At 41.5% G+C, this 15,095-nt stretch overlaps 1 protein-coding gene across 8 annotated transcripts in view; it reads left to right on the top strand.

The window, feature by feature from the left end:
- The first annotated feature begins 623 nt into the window (after window positions 1–623).
- The window catches only part of LOC116317104 (MAP7 domain-containing protein 1-like), a 52,382-nt gene continuing 37,910 nt past the window's right edge, over window positions 624–15,095 (top strand). For all 8 annotated transcript variants that reach the window (XM_031735769.2, XM_031735772.2, XM_031735770.2 and 5 more), the window contains exon 1: window positions 624–944. In XM_031735769.2, the coding sequence (XP_031591629.1) occupies window positions 878–944 (67 nt within the window). In that variant the 5' untranslated portion in view covers window positions 624–877. The remainder of the gene's footprint in view (window positions 945–15,095) is intronic.

Consider the following 15,095-nt stretch of genomic DNA (forward strand, 5'->3'; position numbering starts at 1 on the left):
TCTGACTGTAAAGAAGTACATAGATATTCTGAAAATGTTAACATGAGCCATATTCGGAATTTTAATATGCTGGGACCATGAAACCAAAAGAAACCATCTATCTATACTTATTAGACCAAAAAATAAAACCTGTTTTCTTTTTTCAGTGGCAGAAACAAGCTTCCATGGTCATCACATGTACATTACAGTTTATATAGCACTTCTCTACTTCTCTAACTTAAAGGTCATTTTACTGTAAACCTCATTCATCTAACCAGACAATCACACAGATATAAAAGTGCTTGTTTATATACCTAAGCATCTTGTCAAATATTTCAAATAGTTGCATCTGTATCTAATGTTTGCACACACACACGCTCTAAAGGGGAATCTCTGGGTTCAGTGTCTAAGGATACTTCAACCTGCAGACTGGATTAGCCGGAGATCTAACCCTCTTTGATTTATTAGATGACTACTCTACCTCTACCACCTAAGGCGTATAATAATTAATTTTGGAAAACTGAAATGCCACTGAAGTAAAGTGTTGATCAAGGATGTTTTATTTGGAAAATCCTGACCGGAAATCTTGCCTTCCTATTTCTAACTTATCTATAGCTTTTTATTCTCACACTGTAGATTTTCCAGCAGAGACCCACAGGCTCTCTGGACTGAACCGAGTCTCTGCTTTTAAAACACACCCGATAACATTTTATTATCACTTCAGAGACTCGGCGCTGTTTTTCCAGCCGGATCCGCTTTTATTTCCATAGATTTTTTGGCCACTTTTCCCTTCTACTCGGCTTGGATTTTACTAAGGGCGTGTTTGGGAGTTTCATCTCCTGTACTTGTGCGACTCTGAGGAATGACAGCAACTGGAAAGGGTCTGCGATCCGCCTGAATGGAAACAATGGATTATAAGGACCTCGGACATAATTTCGAGGAGAAGCTGACACTAACAGACAAGAGTGAGTATTTTACAGTCAGCATAAGGAAAATGAGGTTAGAATAAAGGGTGACAGTAGGGTGGAATCTGATTATTCATTACTTTAATGTTATGTAAATAAAAAAAAATTATTATGGTTATAATTATAATCTCTGTATATGAAGCGTGGTTTCCCGTGCAAAGACATGGTTGAATAAAATGTAAATTCAACAGCTGAAGCAGTGCAGCCTATCAGATGTCTCCCTCTGACATCTTAAAAGAGGAGATGTGTTTGTCCGGCCACGCCAACAGGCGGGTCCTGACCAGCAGAGATCCGGGAAATGCTGCACTGAGCTGTGGTCTCCATTACCAAACAAGTCAGTGGCGGTGCACTGGGTGAAAAATGCCCCACGCAGATATATAACAAAAATGTATAGTGTACAGTCTCACAGGAGAGAGACAGTGCAGGTGAATGCATGCAGCTCAAACAGAAAATAAATAAATAATCGAACGGGAACTCAGTGTCATGCTCAAGAGCACCTCGGATACTGGATGCTGCAGAATTTCTCACACATCTGAGCTTTTTACTGGCATATGTTTATAACAAGCAGCTGGAATTAGTGCCCCCAGCTGTGTCGTTTACTGTACATTCATATTGATGCCAGTTATCACTGAACATAATAGATTAGGTTGCTTATTTTTGCTTAAAAGTCCAGAAAAAAGGTATTTTAATTAGGCTTATCTCACCATGACTCTTTTGTGCTGTATTAAATGTGTTATACACATTTTTTTCTGTAGACTGAGAAGCTCTCAAGAGACATTCAAGTTAATTTTTTTTTTTACTCATTTTTAGTGTAGTTTTGATTTATGTATGCAACAACAACCCCACACGCTATAAACACATGAATAATTCATCCAGCCTACGTGCTTTTAAGATATAAAAGCACTGAGAATGAGCCTCATGCTGCACACCACTATCATACATATTTGCCATTGACCAGTGTTCCCTGGCAGTAGGTGACTTTCTGTTCACTGGCAGCCCACCCCCATTTTCCACTCAATGTGGAGAGCTCTAGATGGATGGAGGGAAGGAACGTCTGCCGCAGCAGCTCTTTATCACCGCAAAGGCATGGTGCTCGCTCCCTGGATGTGTGGGTGTCTGTTTGAAGAGGAATATGAGCCCCTTATTGAGCAGACATGTGCATGAAAATGGATGTTGATTTCTTATAGTTACACTCTTGAAATCCTGGGGCCACAGTGTGTGTGTGTGTGTGTGTGTGTGTGTGTGTGTGTGTGTGTGTGTGTGTGTGTTTGCCATGGTTGACAACTTTTAAGTAGCTGTTTGGTGCCTGTTCTTTTGGACATCATACGTGCGTTGTTTTGAACTATTGTTCTGGAGCAAATTCACCCATCAGTGTGTTATCTATGATGGAAAACAAAGAGTGTTTTGGTTCCAGGCCCTTTGCAGAGACCGCCGCACGCAGCAGGGTTGACCAGCATGTGACGTTTATCAGGAATGCTAGACACCGAAAAAGGCAGGGGCGTTAGATAAACAGAAACATTCTTTCTCTCTGACTTCTATCTGAGAGATGGGAGTCTCATTCTTGGACAAAGAAAGAGCCAAAAGAAAAGCCTGCCGGAGATTGTTTGTTTATGGCGGCCTGGTGCGCCTGGAGGGCTGGGAGAGGGGATTGTAATCCCTTATCAAAGTGGTTTATTCAGGTCTGAGGTTGGCAGACCTTTGGTTTAGCCCCTAATGCATGTGGACCATCCAAATCCCTAAAACCCACCACCCTGCACAGCCCTCCTTACCCCTCCTGACCTCATCTGCCCGTCATTCCCCATCTACAGTAAAACCAGTCAGCCAGGGACATTACGCCATATATCAGAGCCTTGTTTCTGTGCCTGCTGGTGTTTCAGAGAAAATGCTAGTTTGGGGGAAATGAATCACAGCTACCAGACTCATTCACTTACCCAGGGAGTGCTGGAATCAAGCTAAGCCTCTCCAAGACATGACATGTTCAAAGACTCTCTGTTTGTGGCTCACAATAGGAGTGGCACCAGCTTCCTGCAACGAGTCAATTCACTTTTTGTGCAATGTCTTTCTAAAGAAGTTCACACTGTACATGCTACAACCCCTTCCTACCTAGTTTTAAACCTCTTCTTTCCTGATATCTGCAGTGCCATCACGTTGACTTTTTCACCCCGTTTAACAGTAGTGAGCGTCTCTGTTTGGAGTTAAATGCTCCTCTGTGGAAGTAATCATGAGACGTGGACTCCCTGTGGCACTGTGAGCTTTCCCAGTCATGCTGACGTTATGTTCTTGGAACACTTTCAAGATCGCAGGCAGCCTGGAAATGTAGATTTCAGCCTAGAAACCTTTCACTGCCGGCTTTAGATTTGCCTCTATCCTCCATCAGTTAATTTAGGAAAGAAATAACTCTTGTGTTAGATTTCCAGGTTGTAAATAAAGTGTAATTGAATTAAATTTAAATTTAGTTTTATTTATAAAGTAACAATTCTTGTCTGAAAGAGGTTTAAATTGTGAAGTAAAGACATTACTTCACTACACAATCAGAAAATTAGCAGGACCTAGGAACTATGGGGAGGAAGAACTCCCCTTTAAGAGGAGAGACCTCTTAAAGGAGAGACCTCCAATAGAGCCAGGCTCAGGTAGGGGCAGCCATCTGTCTTTACTGATAGAAAAAAAAAAAACTTAGAGAGATCCCAAACAACAATCAGAACAATACACAAACTGCAAGAGAGAGAAGACAAGCGTTAATGATATGCAGTGGTGAAAGAGACTTTTATTAGTCCAAAAATAATGAAAAATTGTGTTTTCTCTGAGCAACAAGTCAAATAACACATTTACTATAAAATTATACAAAATCAATAAGCAGCAGAAAATCAAGGTTTTTGCAATAACCCTTTAATCTAATCAAGACCATAAACAGCTGCTGCTGTGTGGAGAGGTAAACCTTTATCACACAGCTAACATAAGCTACAAACATTAGCCTGTCTGGCTTCCTAGCTTGCTATGATTGCTACAGTGGAACTAGATCCTACAGTATCTGAATTTAGTTTTATATGATTACTAGTGCTGTCAGCGTTAATATTGTTAAAATAACGTTAACGCCATAACCGCATTAACGCGGCAAATCTCAGTTAGCGTGGATCGCCCCGTGCATGGGTCTGCACGGCGCTAACGCATTAACGAGCTAACTGTGCTAACACTTTGATGCCCCACGCACGGGGCGATTAATTGATTAATAATATTTTGGGGGTAAATCTGTTATCATTGTAAAGAGTATATGTTCCATAACAATGAGAGTTTACAGGAGTGGCAGTGCAACTACCCACTCAGGTTTTTTTTTGGTCCGTGTCTATTCATTACAGTTTATTTTGTTTAATATCTGCATTAATACAGAGCGCAGTTATTTCACTGGTAGGAGGAAAACAACCCCAGAGGACAAAGCTCCTCTCATCTCCGGCATCCAGACGGGGCTCAAGTTCTCACAGCTCTGCCAACTGTGTCTCATTTATGGCCCGGGGGCTTGAACGCTTGTAACTGCAGGTGGGAGGGATGCGTGTGGAGGGCAACAGCTAGGATGACTCTGGGAAACTGGACTGGGAGCCGACGTTTAGGAGTGTTGTTGTGGCTTGATCGTCTCCTTGAAGAAGAACGGAAGGAAGGAAGGATGGAAGGAGGAGACTAACAGGAGCACTAACCCCTGCCGTCCACGTCAGCATCCTAGCGACCAGATGCTATAAATCACAGCCGTCACTCGGGGAAAGCAGAGGAAATGCTCCTTTCTGCTGCTGACTATGAAGAAGGAGAGGGAAGCAGGTTCCTGAGAGCTTATGCACAGATTAGTCATGTTTCCATCCGTACCCAGCATTCAAAAAAGCCGAATCCATGAATGGGTCATTGATATTAATAATCCGTTTTGCAGCATAATCCTTTTAGAGAACGTGTGAGGCAGGGTTAGTCATAAAGGAGGCTGTCATATCAAATTTAGATTAGAGTCAATGAGGTAGCAACACCTACACTTCTGTACACATCTGTGACTATTTTAGAGATAATGTGGGAGGAAATAGAAGAAAACATATGCTTAATTTATATGTTCTAACTTAATGTATGAGCAGTCAGATTTCTACCAGTAGTTATTACAACTAAATGGTAAATGGCCTGTATTTGTATAGCGCTTTACTAGTCCCTAAGGACCCCAAAGCGCTTTACACATCCAGTCATCCACCCATTCACACACACATTCACACACTGGTGATGGTAAGCTACTGCTTAAGGCACAGCTTTGCTAGAGCAATATATAGTTAATGGCTGTGGCCAATGTTGTATATATCTATGAGTAAACAACTGCTTTCGAAAGTTTAACAGCCAACCTACCACCCATGTTGATAAATAAAAAGTAAGACCCATCCCTTAGCTATGTTGCCACAGGCTCAGGCTGATGGGGGACTTCCCAAGTCTCTCTTTCCTGTCTCCCCGTGCTCTCTTTGCTTTTCTCTTTGCCCTTATCCCACAACTAGCAGCCCCGCCCTGATTCTGGAGGAGCTTGCTCTCTGATTTGAGATTCAATTTTTTAAATTATATAGCGCCAAATCATAACAACAGTCACTTAGAGGCACTTCATATTGTAAGGTAAAGACCTTACAATACTACAGAGAAAACCCAACAATCAAATCAGATATTATGAGTAAGCACTTGGCAACAGTGGGAAGGAAAACCTCCCTTTTAACATGAAGAAACCTCTGGCAGAACCAGGCTCAGGGAGGGGCGTCCATCTGCCCAGATACACTATGGAAGATAGTCAGAGATTATTAATAACTAATGATAAAATGCAGAGTGGTTTATAAAAACATAGTGAGTGAAAGAGGTGAGTGAAGAAGAAATACTCATGCATCATGGGAAACCCCAAGCAGCCTAGGCCTATTACAATGTAGCTAAGGGTGGATTCAGGGTCACCTGACACAACCCTAACTATATGCTTTGTCAAAAAATTTTAAGCCTAATCTTAAAAGTGTATGCTGCTTTCCAGATACCTCGGAACGCAGATGTCAGAACGCCACTCCCTAGTTCAGAGAAAGCTATCAAAATCAGACTTTGTTTTGGTTTTTAGCAAAGTCAGAGCCATTCAGGTATCGCAATATAGCATATTACTTATTTTTTGCACTTAAAAAACACAGTGATCAGTGCTATGCATGTGGATTATTTAGTGAGTAAAAAATACACAGCAGTGGCAGTACTGATTAAAGGTTTACAGTTTTACTACTGTGTATGTTCAGTGCCGCCATCTTGGTTTGCTAACTCAGGGTATGTTGGTCTGCTCCAACTGTAGAGTGGGAAATCCAAGTTGAGGGGGCGTTTCACAAATAACTTCCAGCTGGGAACTCATGACTTCCAACTTATTCAGGAATGCACCATCAGCATAGATAACATAACTGCTTCTGTGAATGGGTTTCCTTCCATCCATCCACCCACCCACCCATCCATCCATCCATCCATCCATCCATTCATCCATCCATCCATCCATCCATCCATCCATCCATCCATCCATCCATCTTCTTACACTTGTCTGGGTCTGGATTATGGTGGCAGCAGTCTAAGGCCAGACCTCCCTCTCCCAAAGTCAGCAGAGAGGTGTGATCTCTCAGCATTCCTGCGTCTCCTCCAGGGTGTTGTCCAGTAGGACATGCCTGAAACGCCTCAACTAGGAGGTGCCATTAGAAATCCTAGTCAGACGCCCCAACCATCTCAACTGGCTCCTTGAGACTTTTTTTTGTCTTGTCAGACAACAAAACAACACAGTGATCTGCTACCCAAGTCCAATGGATTAACCCTATGAGCCCTAAGTTATCACAGGTGGAAATCCTAACACCAACCCCATATTTTGGAAAAAGCCTCCAGAATGATTATTGTTTTGTTGTTGGATTTCAAAGCCACTAAAAAACAGTTAATTAAAATAAAATTTACACATGCTGATTGCCTAGAGGCAGAGCTAGTGCTGGAGTTGGCACAAATCATGACTTAGACCTCAGGGAACGACACAGGGATATTGTTTTCCAACTTAGCAACGTAGGACAAGGCCATAAAGTGGGCTTTTGTGGCTGGATATATGTCTGAAAAGACTCATATTTATTTTTCTGTAGATTATTGTTTGTTTGTTAAAAATTCATGAATTTTTCTTTATTCTGCAACTCAGAAAACAATCAAAAGAGCTAAGCCAGATAATTTCACTGAACTTTTCTCAGTTTTATCAAAACTGTACCTTTTTAGAAACCTCCCTTTGATGAATAACAATTTCGCACATTTTTTGCTTTTTTGTCTGATTTTAAATGTTGTCGAAAGATACATGGAAAAGAAATAACATGGGTAAAAGAACTGTCAAAATTATCATTAAAAAATGGAAATGACTTTCCAAAGAGTAGTAACTCCTTTTATATGTCTCCTCAATTTTCAAAATAAAACACGAAAGCAATATTGAGCTTTGATACCTTACCTTAGTTTCAGTTGAATCTAGCCTTTCCTCTCAGCGCTGCTCTGCACTTCAATGTAGCCTAAATACTCTGAAGACTCCCTTTGATGTATGAGAAGGAGCCTACAGTATTGAATGTGTCCTCGGGGCCTTTTCAGTGAACTCAGAGGTGCCCAAGGCAGAAAAAACTGCCTTGTGCAACGGGACTGTCTATTAACATTTAATAAATCTGTATTAATGGAGCCAGATCCATCTCTGATGCCAAAGAGTTATATTTCACTTCATATGCTGCAAAGGAAACCTAATCTGCTCAATCCCTTCCTTCAAATAACATATGTCGTGTTTTATTTTAGATAAAAATCTCATTCAGCTGTATCCTGTATTTTACCCATGCTGCTTTGCAACATATCCTGGATGCATTTGTGGATGTGCGATTTGGACCTCGGGGAAATCACTAGCAGATGCAGCTCCTCTCTCCTGCTTTGAAGTATATGTGTGTGCGGAGATAACAGCCCTGTTGTAGCTCCGCTTCATACTCACTATAGCAAACTCGCAGACGCACATATAAACACACACGTGTCCATCACCGTGTAACGTCCCTTTGACAGGACCCACAGCTCTAATATCAGAGTGCAGATGATGTGATGGCGCATGCTGTAAGGCTGCAGATGATGATAATAAAAACACATGTATGTGGGCAGCCATCTTTGCCTTGCAATGGTCACCAGACAAAATCTTTGTTTTTGATTTTGTGAGAAGCCACGATCATGAGGTTTGTCAGATGTTTCCCTCTGTTTCTCTAGTTTTTCTGCTCTCCGCATGGTTATTTTGGAACTGCGGATGAGCGGCGTTAAAACAGTCAAACTGTAGCTTTTTCCTGCTGCACCAGTCGATTGATTATCTCCGCAGCCTCCTACAGTTTCGTAACACCGCACTGCTTCTTCCGTTACCCACTGCGAGCCCTGGCACTCCAGCTAGGAGCTCATTGTGTTTTTCTATTCACTGAAAAGATCCTTGAAAAGCCCTTCAGTTAAGTGGAAAAGGAAGACCTGCAGTAGGCTGCAGAAAAAGAATAGTGGATTTTCTTCTAGCCTAGTATTGTTGCCTCATATATTACAGCAGTTGTTTTAGAAGGGATGCAAAAAGTGCATTAAAAATTAAAAGATCCATGAATTATTTTTACAACCACATATGCATCCTGCTGTTTTAGCTGGTTTCCATTTTTACTGATTTACAACCATATATTTGTCAGTTTTTCATCATTAGCTCATCTAGCACCAATCTTGTAGTGCAGGATTTTAAATACTCATTCATTCATTTATTATGGATTTAAAAAATGCTGAAATATACCAATTATCTTATGCCTGCAGCTCAAATCCCAAGCGTATGCAGTCTGGTTATCGCTGAAGAGTAAGAAATCCAGCTAATATTTACATTTTACACACCAGAATCACTCACACACGAGGTACCCTCGCTCAAAACCTGCCCAAAATACTTAAGGAGAAATGAAGCTCTTGTACAAATTGGTGTCCTTTGTTGACCTGCTGTTACTGGGCCAAACTCGCACCAAAAGCAGACCTCAGCTGAGATTAAACTTGGTCCGTCATCACATTCGGTGTGCTGCCAGGCCAACGTGAGTCAGCCAGTCAGAGTTATGCCCTACTTTATGAGTCCAAAACAAGAGTGTAGTGGTGGGGCAGCTGGGGTCTATATATGCTTGTGTTGGGTTGATGTTTCCAACAGAGGTTTCCACAACAAAATGATTTTCTCAGCTTTGACTTTATACTACAAACTACAAGAAAGTTCCCAGTGAGTAGCTGAAATTCTTAGAAGAGTGCAGAGTAGGTGGTTAGTGACAGGAAAAGCTAAATAAAGAAAACTCTATGTGATATAGAGACATGATAGGGGCGATAGTGGCTCAAGAGTTGGGAGTTTGCCTTGTAATCGGAAGGTTGCTGGTTCGAGCCCCAGCTTGACAGTCTCAGTCGTTGTGTCCTTGGGCAAGACACTTCACCCGTTGCCTACTGGTGGAGGTCAGAGGGCCGGTGGCGCCAGTGTCCGGCAGCCTCGCCTCTGTCAGTGCGCCCCAGGGTGGCTGTGGCTACAACGTAGCTTACCATCACCAGTGTGTGAATGTGTGTGTGAATGGGTGAATGACTGGATGTGTAAAGCGCTTTGGGGTCCTTAGGGACTAGTAAAGCGCTATATAAATACAGGCCATTTACAGGCCATGATATCAGCGGCCGTGAGACTCGTCGTTGGTCCTGATTTGTTTCCTTCTTACTTCTGCCTTGTTTCACTTGTCTCTGTCATAAACGACTGATTGTCTGATTGTCTAAGATGATCTTCACTTTGATATGGGTGTATCCCAGATTCCTTTGTAACCTGTTTACACTTGCACAAATGGAAGCAGTGTCCGCTTCCATGTAAATAAAACAACACAGTCAACACAAACAGTTCTGTAAAACCGCAAACAATACAACAACAACACAAAAACAACATTAGCAGCTCATAAATGGTTAAAATGTTCATCTTTAGTTGCTTGTTTAGTTTTTGCATTAGCAGTATGCACTGTTTTTGCTTAGAGTTTGGTTTCCTCCAACTCTGGAGGTTAAAAAAATAAACTGTCTTTAGCTGCTAAATGCTCCACTATGTTCACAAGCCCATCAAAGAACCAGTTTTAATAAAATAAATCCTTAAAGATGACCTGTTATGCTTCCATATTTTTTCCTGGACTGCACCAGAGCCACTTTGCACAAGCCTTGATCCAGCCCCTCAGTTCATCATTTGACTGAAAGCCTCCTGCTTTAAACCAACTTTCTTCTGATTGGCTGCACCGCACAAACAGAAGGTTTAAATAGCATGTGGGTGGGGCTACTTTGCTCCCAGCTAGGGTACAAGCCTGAGATGACCATATTAGGATATCCGCTCTCTTTTATATCATAAAGAGCGAGAGGCTGAAGGCTGAGGTTTTGGCTCACAGGGATTACTTGTACGCGCACCAACCTCGTCATTTGAAACTTTATCAGTGATTAATACTGAGCATCCATCAGTTTAACAGTATATATGTATATATGACAGGAAATACGGAAACCTTTACTGTACTTTTTTTGCCTCTTGTCTTATTCCTGTCAAGACTTTTTGAACATGGACGCTGTCGTAACACTGCGACCGCCCCATGCTGCTCCTGCAGTCATTATTATTGCCTAATCTGTATCTTTTACTGTCATTATTATTAGATTTTTGCCTTTTCATTAGCCCAAAAGCAGCCGTCACACTCCTGTTTGACCTTTCATGTCTTGAGTTTCTACATCTTCACATGAAAAATAAAAGAAGCATAGTTCAGCCACTTCAGTAAACCATTGCCAAGTCTCAGTTTGACTAAGACAGAGTCTCTTTATTCATTTTCCTTCTGATTCTCTCCCCTGCTGTGCGGCTTAAAACGCTAAAGAAAAACATCTTGTGGTTGTTTACATCATGAGCATTGCTCATCTTTGCGATGTCGTGGAAGTGATGTAATGATGAGGTCATCGCTGAGGAAGTGAAACCCCCTGACTAGAGCCTCGGGCATATCCTCTGACCGTCTCAAAGAGAAAAAAAAAAGCTTCTCTCAGCGTTAAAGGATTCAGATGTTCCTCTCCCTCTTTATCCTTTTTCACTGGCTAACCTTTGACCTTCTTTTTACTTTGAACCTTGTGATGGTGAATAAAAATGCTGGGGAAAACTGAGTAATGGATGATTCATGTATGATTTATTCTTGGCTCTGTTTGAGGCTTTGTGACTGGGTAACCGACTTGTTGCGGTTAAAAGCATCTGGAGATCGCGCTGGTTTGCAGAGGACTGACATCCTGTTGCCTGCTCTCTTTAGCTCTCACACCAAAACATGTAATGGCTCTGTGGTTCTTAGTTTATACTTTTATTAGGCACTTTTGTTTTTTTTTCATGCACTGACTGGCAGGTAAGGTCCCAGACACTTACACTTTCTGTTAAAGCATCTTGCGTCCCAATCAATTGCATTTTTTGGTTCTTTTGAGCTACCCAGCAAACATTTCTGTGCTGTCTGGCGTCAGAGATCTAAGTTCACTGTCTGCTGGAAGCACTCAATCAATGCTTCCTGAGTGTCTTTGTCAGGCTTTCTACCAAGAGAAGACTTGTGTTAAAAACAGTCTGTCCTTTTATTGAATAGAGGAAAATAAAACAGAACATCTGCGATTTAGAGATGAGCGAGAATGCCAAGACAAAAAAAGCATAAACTAAGAGGCACTTGAACTCTCATGTTGAAGCATATTGATATAAATAAATGGTCGCAGAGTGGTGGTTGTGTTTCAGTCTGTTTTTGTTTCTGTTGTGTTATTTCTTTCATGTGTTCAGTGTACAAAAACAGATAAAGTAAAAACAGACAATTATTTAAATTCTTTCTTGAAAAAATGTGGACAACTTTTCTTGTTTGTAAGAGGTGGTTTGTCTGTCTGCGTGTTCTGTTTTACCATCATACTGGGACAAGTTTTGCTAAGCTAACCTAATTTTCTAGGTAGTAGATGTCAGGAGTCAGGGAAAAAAATCGATACGTGATAGGATTGTGTGGTGATATTGTGTCGATACAGAGACACCAAATGCTGATATTTTGTTAAATAAATTAAAATACTGTAGTAGTACTACGATCCTTAGGGGTTATCTCCTGCACCACCATCCAGAGATAACGTTAGCCAAACACTGGACACACAGAAATGTGAACAGATCTGTGATTTTTGGCAGTTTGGCACAGATAATTGCTGTATTATCAGAAACAGATTGCATGTAATTGCTAACTGGACCCCATTCAGATGCAGACTGACTCCGTCCCCGTCAACATGTGACAACATAGTGACAAATGCATTTTGCAGCAAAGAAATAACTGAAGTGAGATACATTTCTTCTATCTTACTGGATAAAAAAAAAATATTGACAAGTTTGGCAGTTTAAATTTGAGGACACAATTTGCAGTTGAAAAAAGGTGATAAATCAGTTCATATAATAATATCATGATGTGGGGTATCCGGTGATATCACATAGATTCTGCATAACTAGTAGGAAAACAGGAAAACAGGTTTGAGTTTTTATAAATATGTTTGTGAAAAAAGCAAAATAATGGATTTCAGTTTGGGTGAATTACTGTTTTAATAGGTTAAAGAAGGTTAAATCATTCAAAGAATAGTGTCACCTTTACCAAACCCCAAAACACAAGAGCTCCTTGTGTTTGTAATTGCAGTTTGTAATTGAAGCCTAGCTTTAGTTAGAGGTTTCTCCTCTTTGATCAGGAGAGGGGGGAAGTGGTATTTATCCGCGTGTGACAGTGATTCATAGCTCTGCATTTTGTTGTCGCTTGTTGCTGCAACTTTGAACTGATTACAAACACAGCTGTCGGTCCTCTGACCTCTCACGGCGTCGACGGGATAACCTGACGGGTTCAAAGGTTCGTGCAGTATTTGTTTGTGAGGCCTCAAGTTTTTCTGTGCTCTCAGAGCCAGTGGTACTGCTGACTTTTTTTGCATCACACATGTTTGATTTTAGGTTCAGCGACCTCTCAACTCACTTGGTCGTGTTGTTGGTTGTCATGAGATGAATTGAGAAGAAGCTCTCCTAACGCTCAGAGTGGTGATGTGTTTGGTCCCAGGAATGTGTTTCCTCTGCTTTCCCCGGGGGCACGGACCCTTGTTTTTCAAGAGTGTTTCCGTTTTTTCTATCCACAAAGGAAGAAGAGGTGGAGGCATCCGTCAAGGACTCGTGTTCTCTGTTTTTGGGTGAAATATTGCAAATTCCTAGAGTCAGTCAGTCTCGTCATGGAGGTAAACGCAGTGCGATATTATCATTTTTTTTTTGAATACACAGGGAATTTTTAATTGCATCCCTTGTGAGCTTTGCGGCTAATTTTATCCAGGTCCCTGCGAGCCTTCAGCACACGCAGGCCATGGAGACGCAAGCAGAAGACGCACATCTGCTGTTTGAATACATGCAACGGAAATGTGAATGCCAGAGATTCCTGAGATCGGGCTGACCCAGATCTGACATGTCCCACTCATCACAAGACACAAACAAACACACATATGTGTGTGTTCACATACTGGCTCTTTAGTTCACGTAACTAACAACAGAGTCTGACCTGCTTCACGCAACGCGGGGCTTTAACTTTTAAAAAAAAATTCAAATGCTTTATGTACAGTAAATAATTCTGCTATTATATAATAAAGGTTTTGCCAGAATATACACATGCATCAATGATTAATGAAAATAGAACCTTAATTATTACAGAAAACACTTTATTTATACCACATCACATCATATGCTCTAGAATGAATTTTGGCTGTGCAAACTATTATAATGTCTACCACATGTGTGGGTTTAGGTCATTAACTAACCTTATCGTTGGTCTTTGGCTGACTTGAGGCATCTGTATTTGCACTGCAGTCGTTCTAAGCACCAAATTGGAAGCATTCGCTGTGTGAATGGTATTTACAAGTGAGAAACTGGTTATTACCAGGACTTTATCATCAACGGTTCAGAATGTGCAGCTGAACAGCAGCACCTAAAGCAAACAGGTTCACCCAATGTCACTGGTTTTGTCATCCAAATGTGTCCGCCCGATGCCAAATCTGCATCTGTCTGCAGTGCTTTGTTTTTGCTTGCCCAGTTTGCCAGCAGCCTCAGGTAAATAAGTAGGTGCTGGTCAGATTTTCAGCCAAATGCATCGCTTTGTTTCCCTGCTGGAGGCAGGCAGTCCTGCAGTGTGAGCTAATGGCTTTCACTCCAAGGCTTTTCTTTCACCTTTTGGACATTTTCCCTTTAGCTTAAGGTGGACAGCTAGGGGTCTCCAGTGTGGGGATATTGAACACAGAATGTGTTACACATCTTAAGCCCCTTTGGTTAATCTCAATTACCCAGTATAAGTCTTAAAATGCACACAGAGACCATCTTTCTTGATTTGGCCATTTTATTGTTTGTCTTTGTTATGAAAAAAAGGTAAAATCTCCAGTTTATTTTAGCAGCAGACTGAATGCTAACAGACTTTAAAAATCTCTTTATTTACCTGTTTAATGCTGCTTTTAATTGTTTGTACTGTAATTTGTCTTTGTGTACAGGTCACCTGGGACCCAATTTAAAAGAAATTTCTAAAATAAAATAAAAGCAGTTACCAAAATTCCCAGTACTCTGTAGCCAATTGGTACTGGGGGTCATTGGCGTATTTCATTGGGGTATCCTTATTCTCCCCCCTGTGGACACTTCTCTGCTGGTATATGCAGGTGTCTACGGGGGACATTGCCAGAGATGCTGGCCTCCGCAGTATTACTGGTGAATTTCATCTGAAATTAAATTTGGCTCCCTGTTTGTCAGGTTACCAGCACTCATTTCCGTCTTCCTTGTTTTATTCTGTTTATTCAGTTTGGGTTTTACCAGCCAGCATGTCCCACACACAAACAGTTTCCTGTTGTGTCTCTGCAGTAAATCTGACATGCCAGTCTGTGGTCACTGTGAGAGAAGCCAGCCCCTTTTATGGGCGACACTCTCAATATGGTGCTCTTTGCTATTTATAAACCGAGAGTCTGTCACAGTGGCACAGAAACCTGAGACGGCGGCAGAGGAACGACGAGCCTGGGGGGTAGCGGCGGGTGAACATCATGTTGAATTTGTGTTTCTCTGTTAAATGGAGCTGGTCACATGATCGA

This window comes from Oreochromis aureus, linkage group 22 (genome assembly GCF_013358895.1).
Source record: "Oreochromis aureus strain Israel breed Guangdong linkage group 22, ZZ_aureus, whole genome shotgun sequence".
Lineage (NCBI taxonomy): Eukaryota > Metazoa > Chordata > Actinopteri > Cichliformes > Cichlidae > Oreochromis > Oreochromis aureus.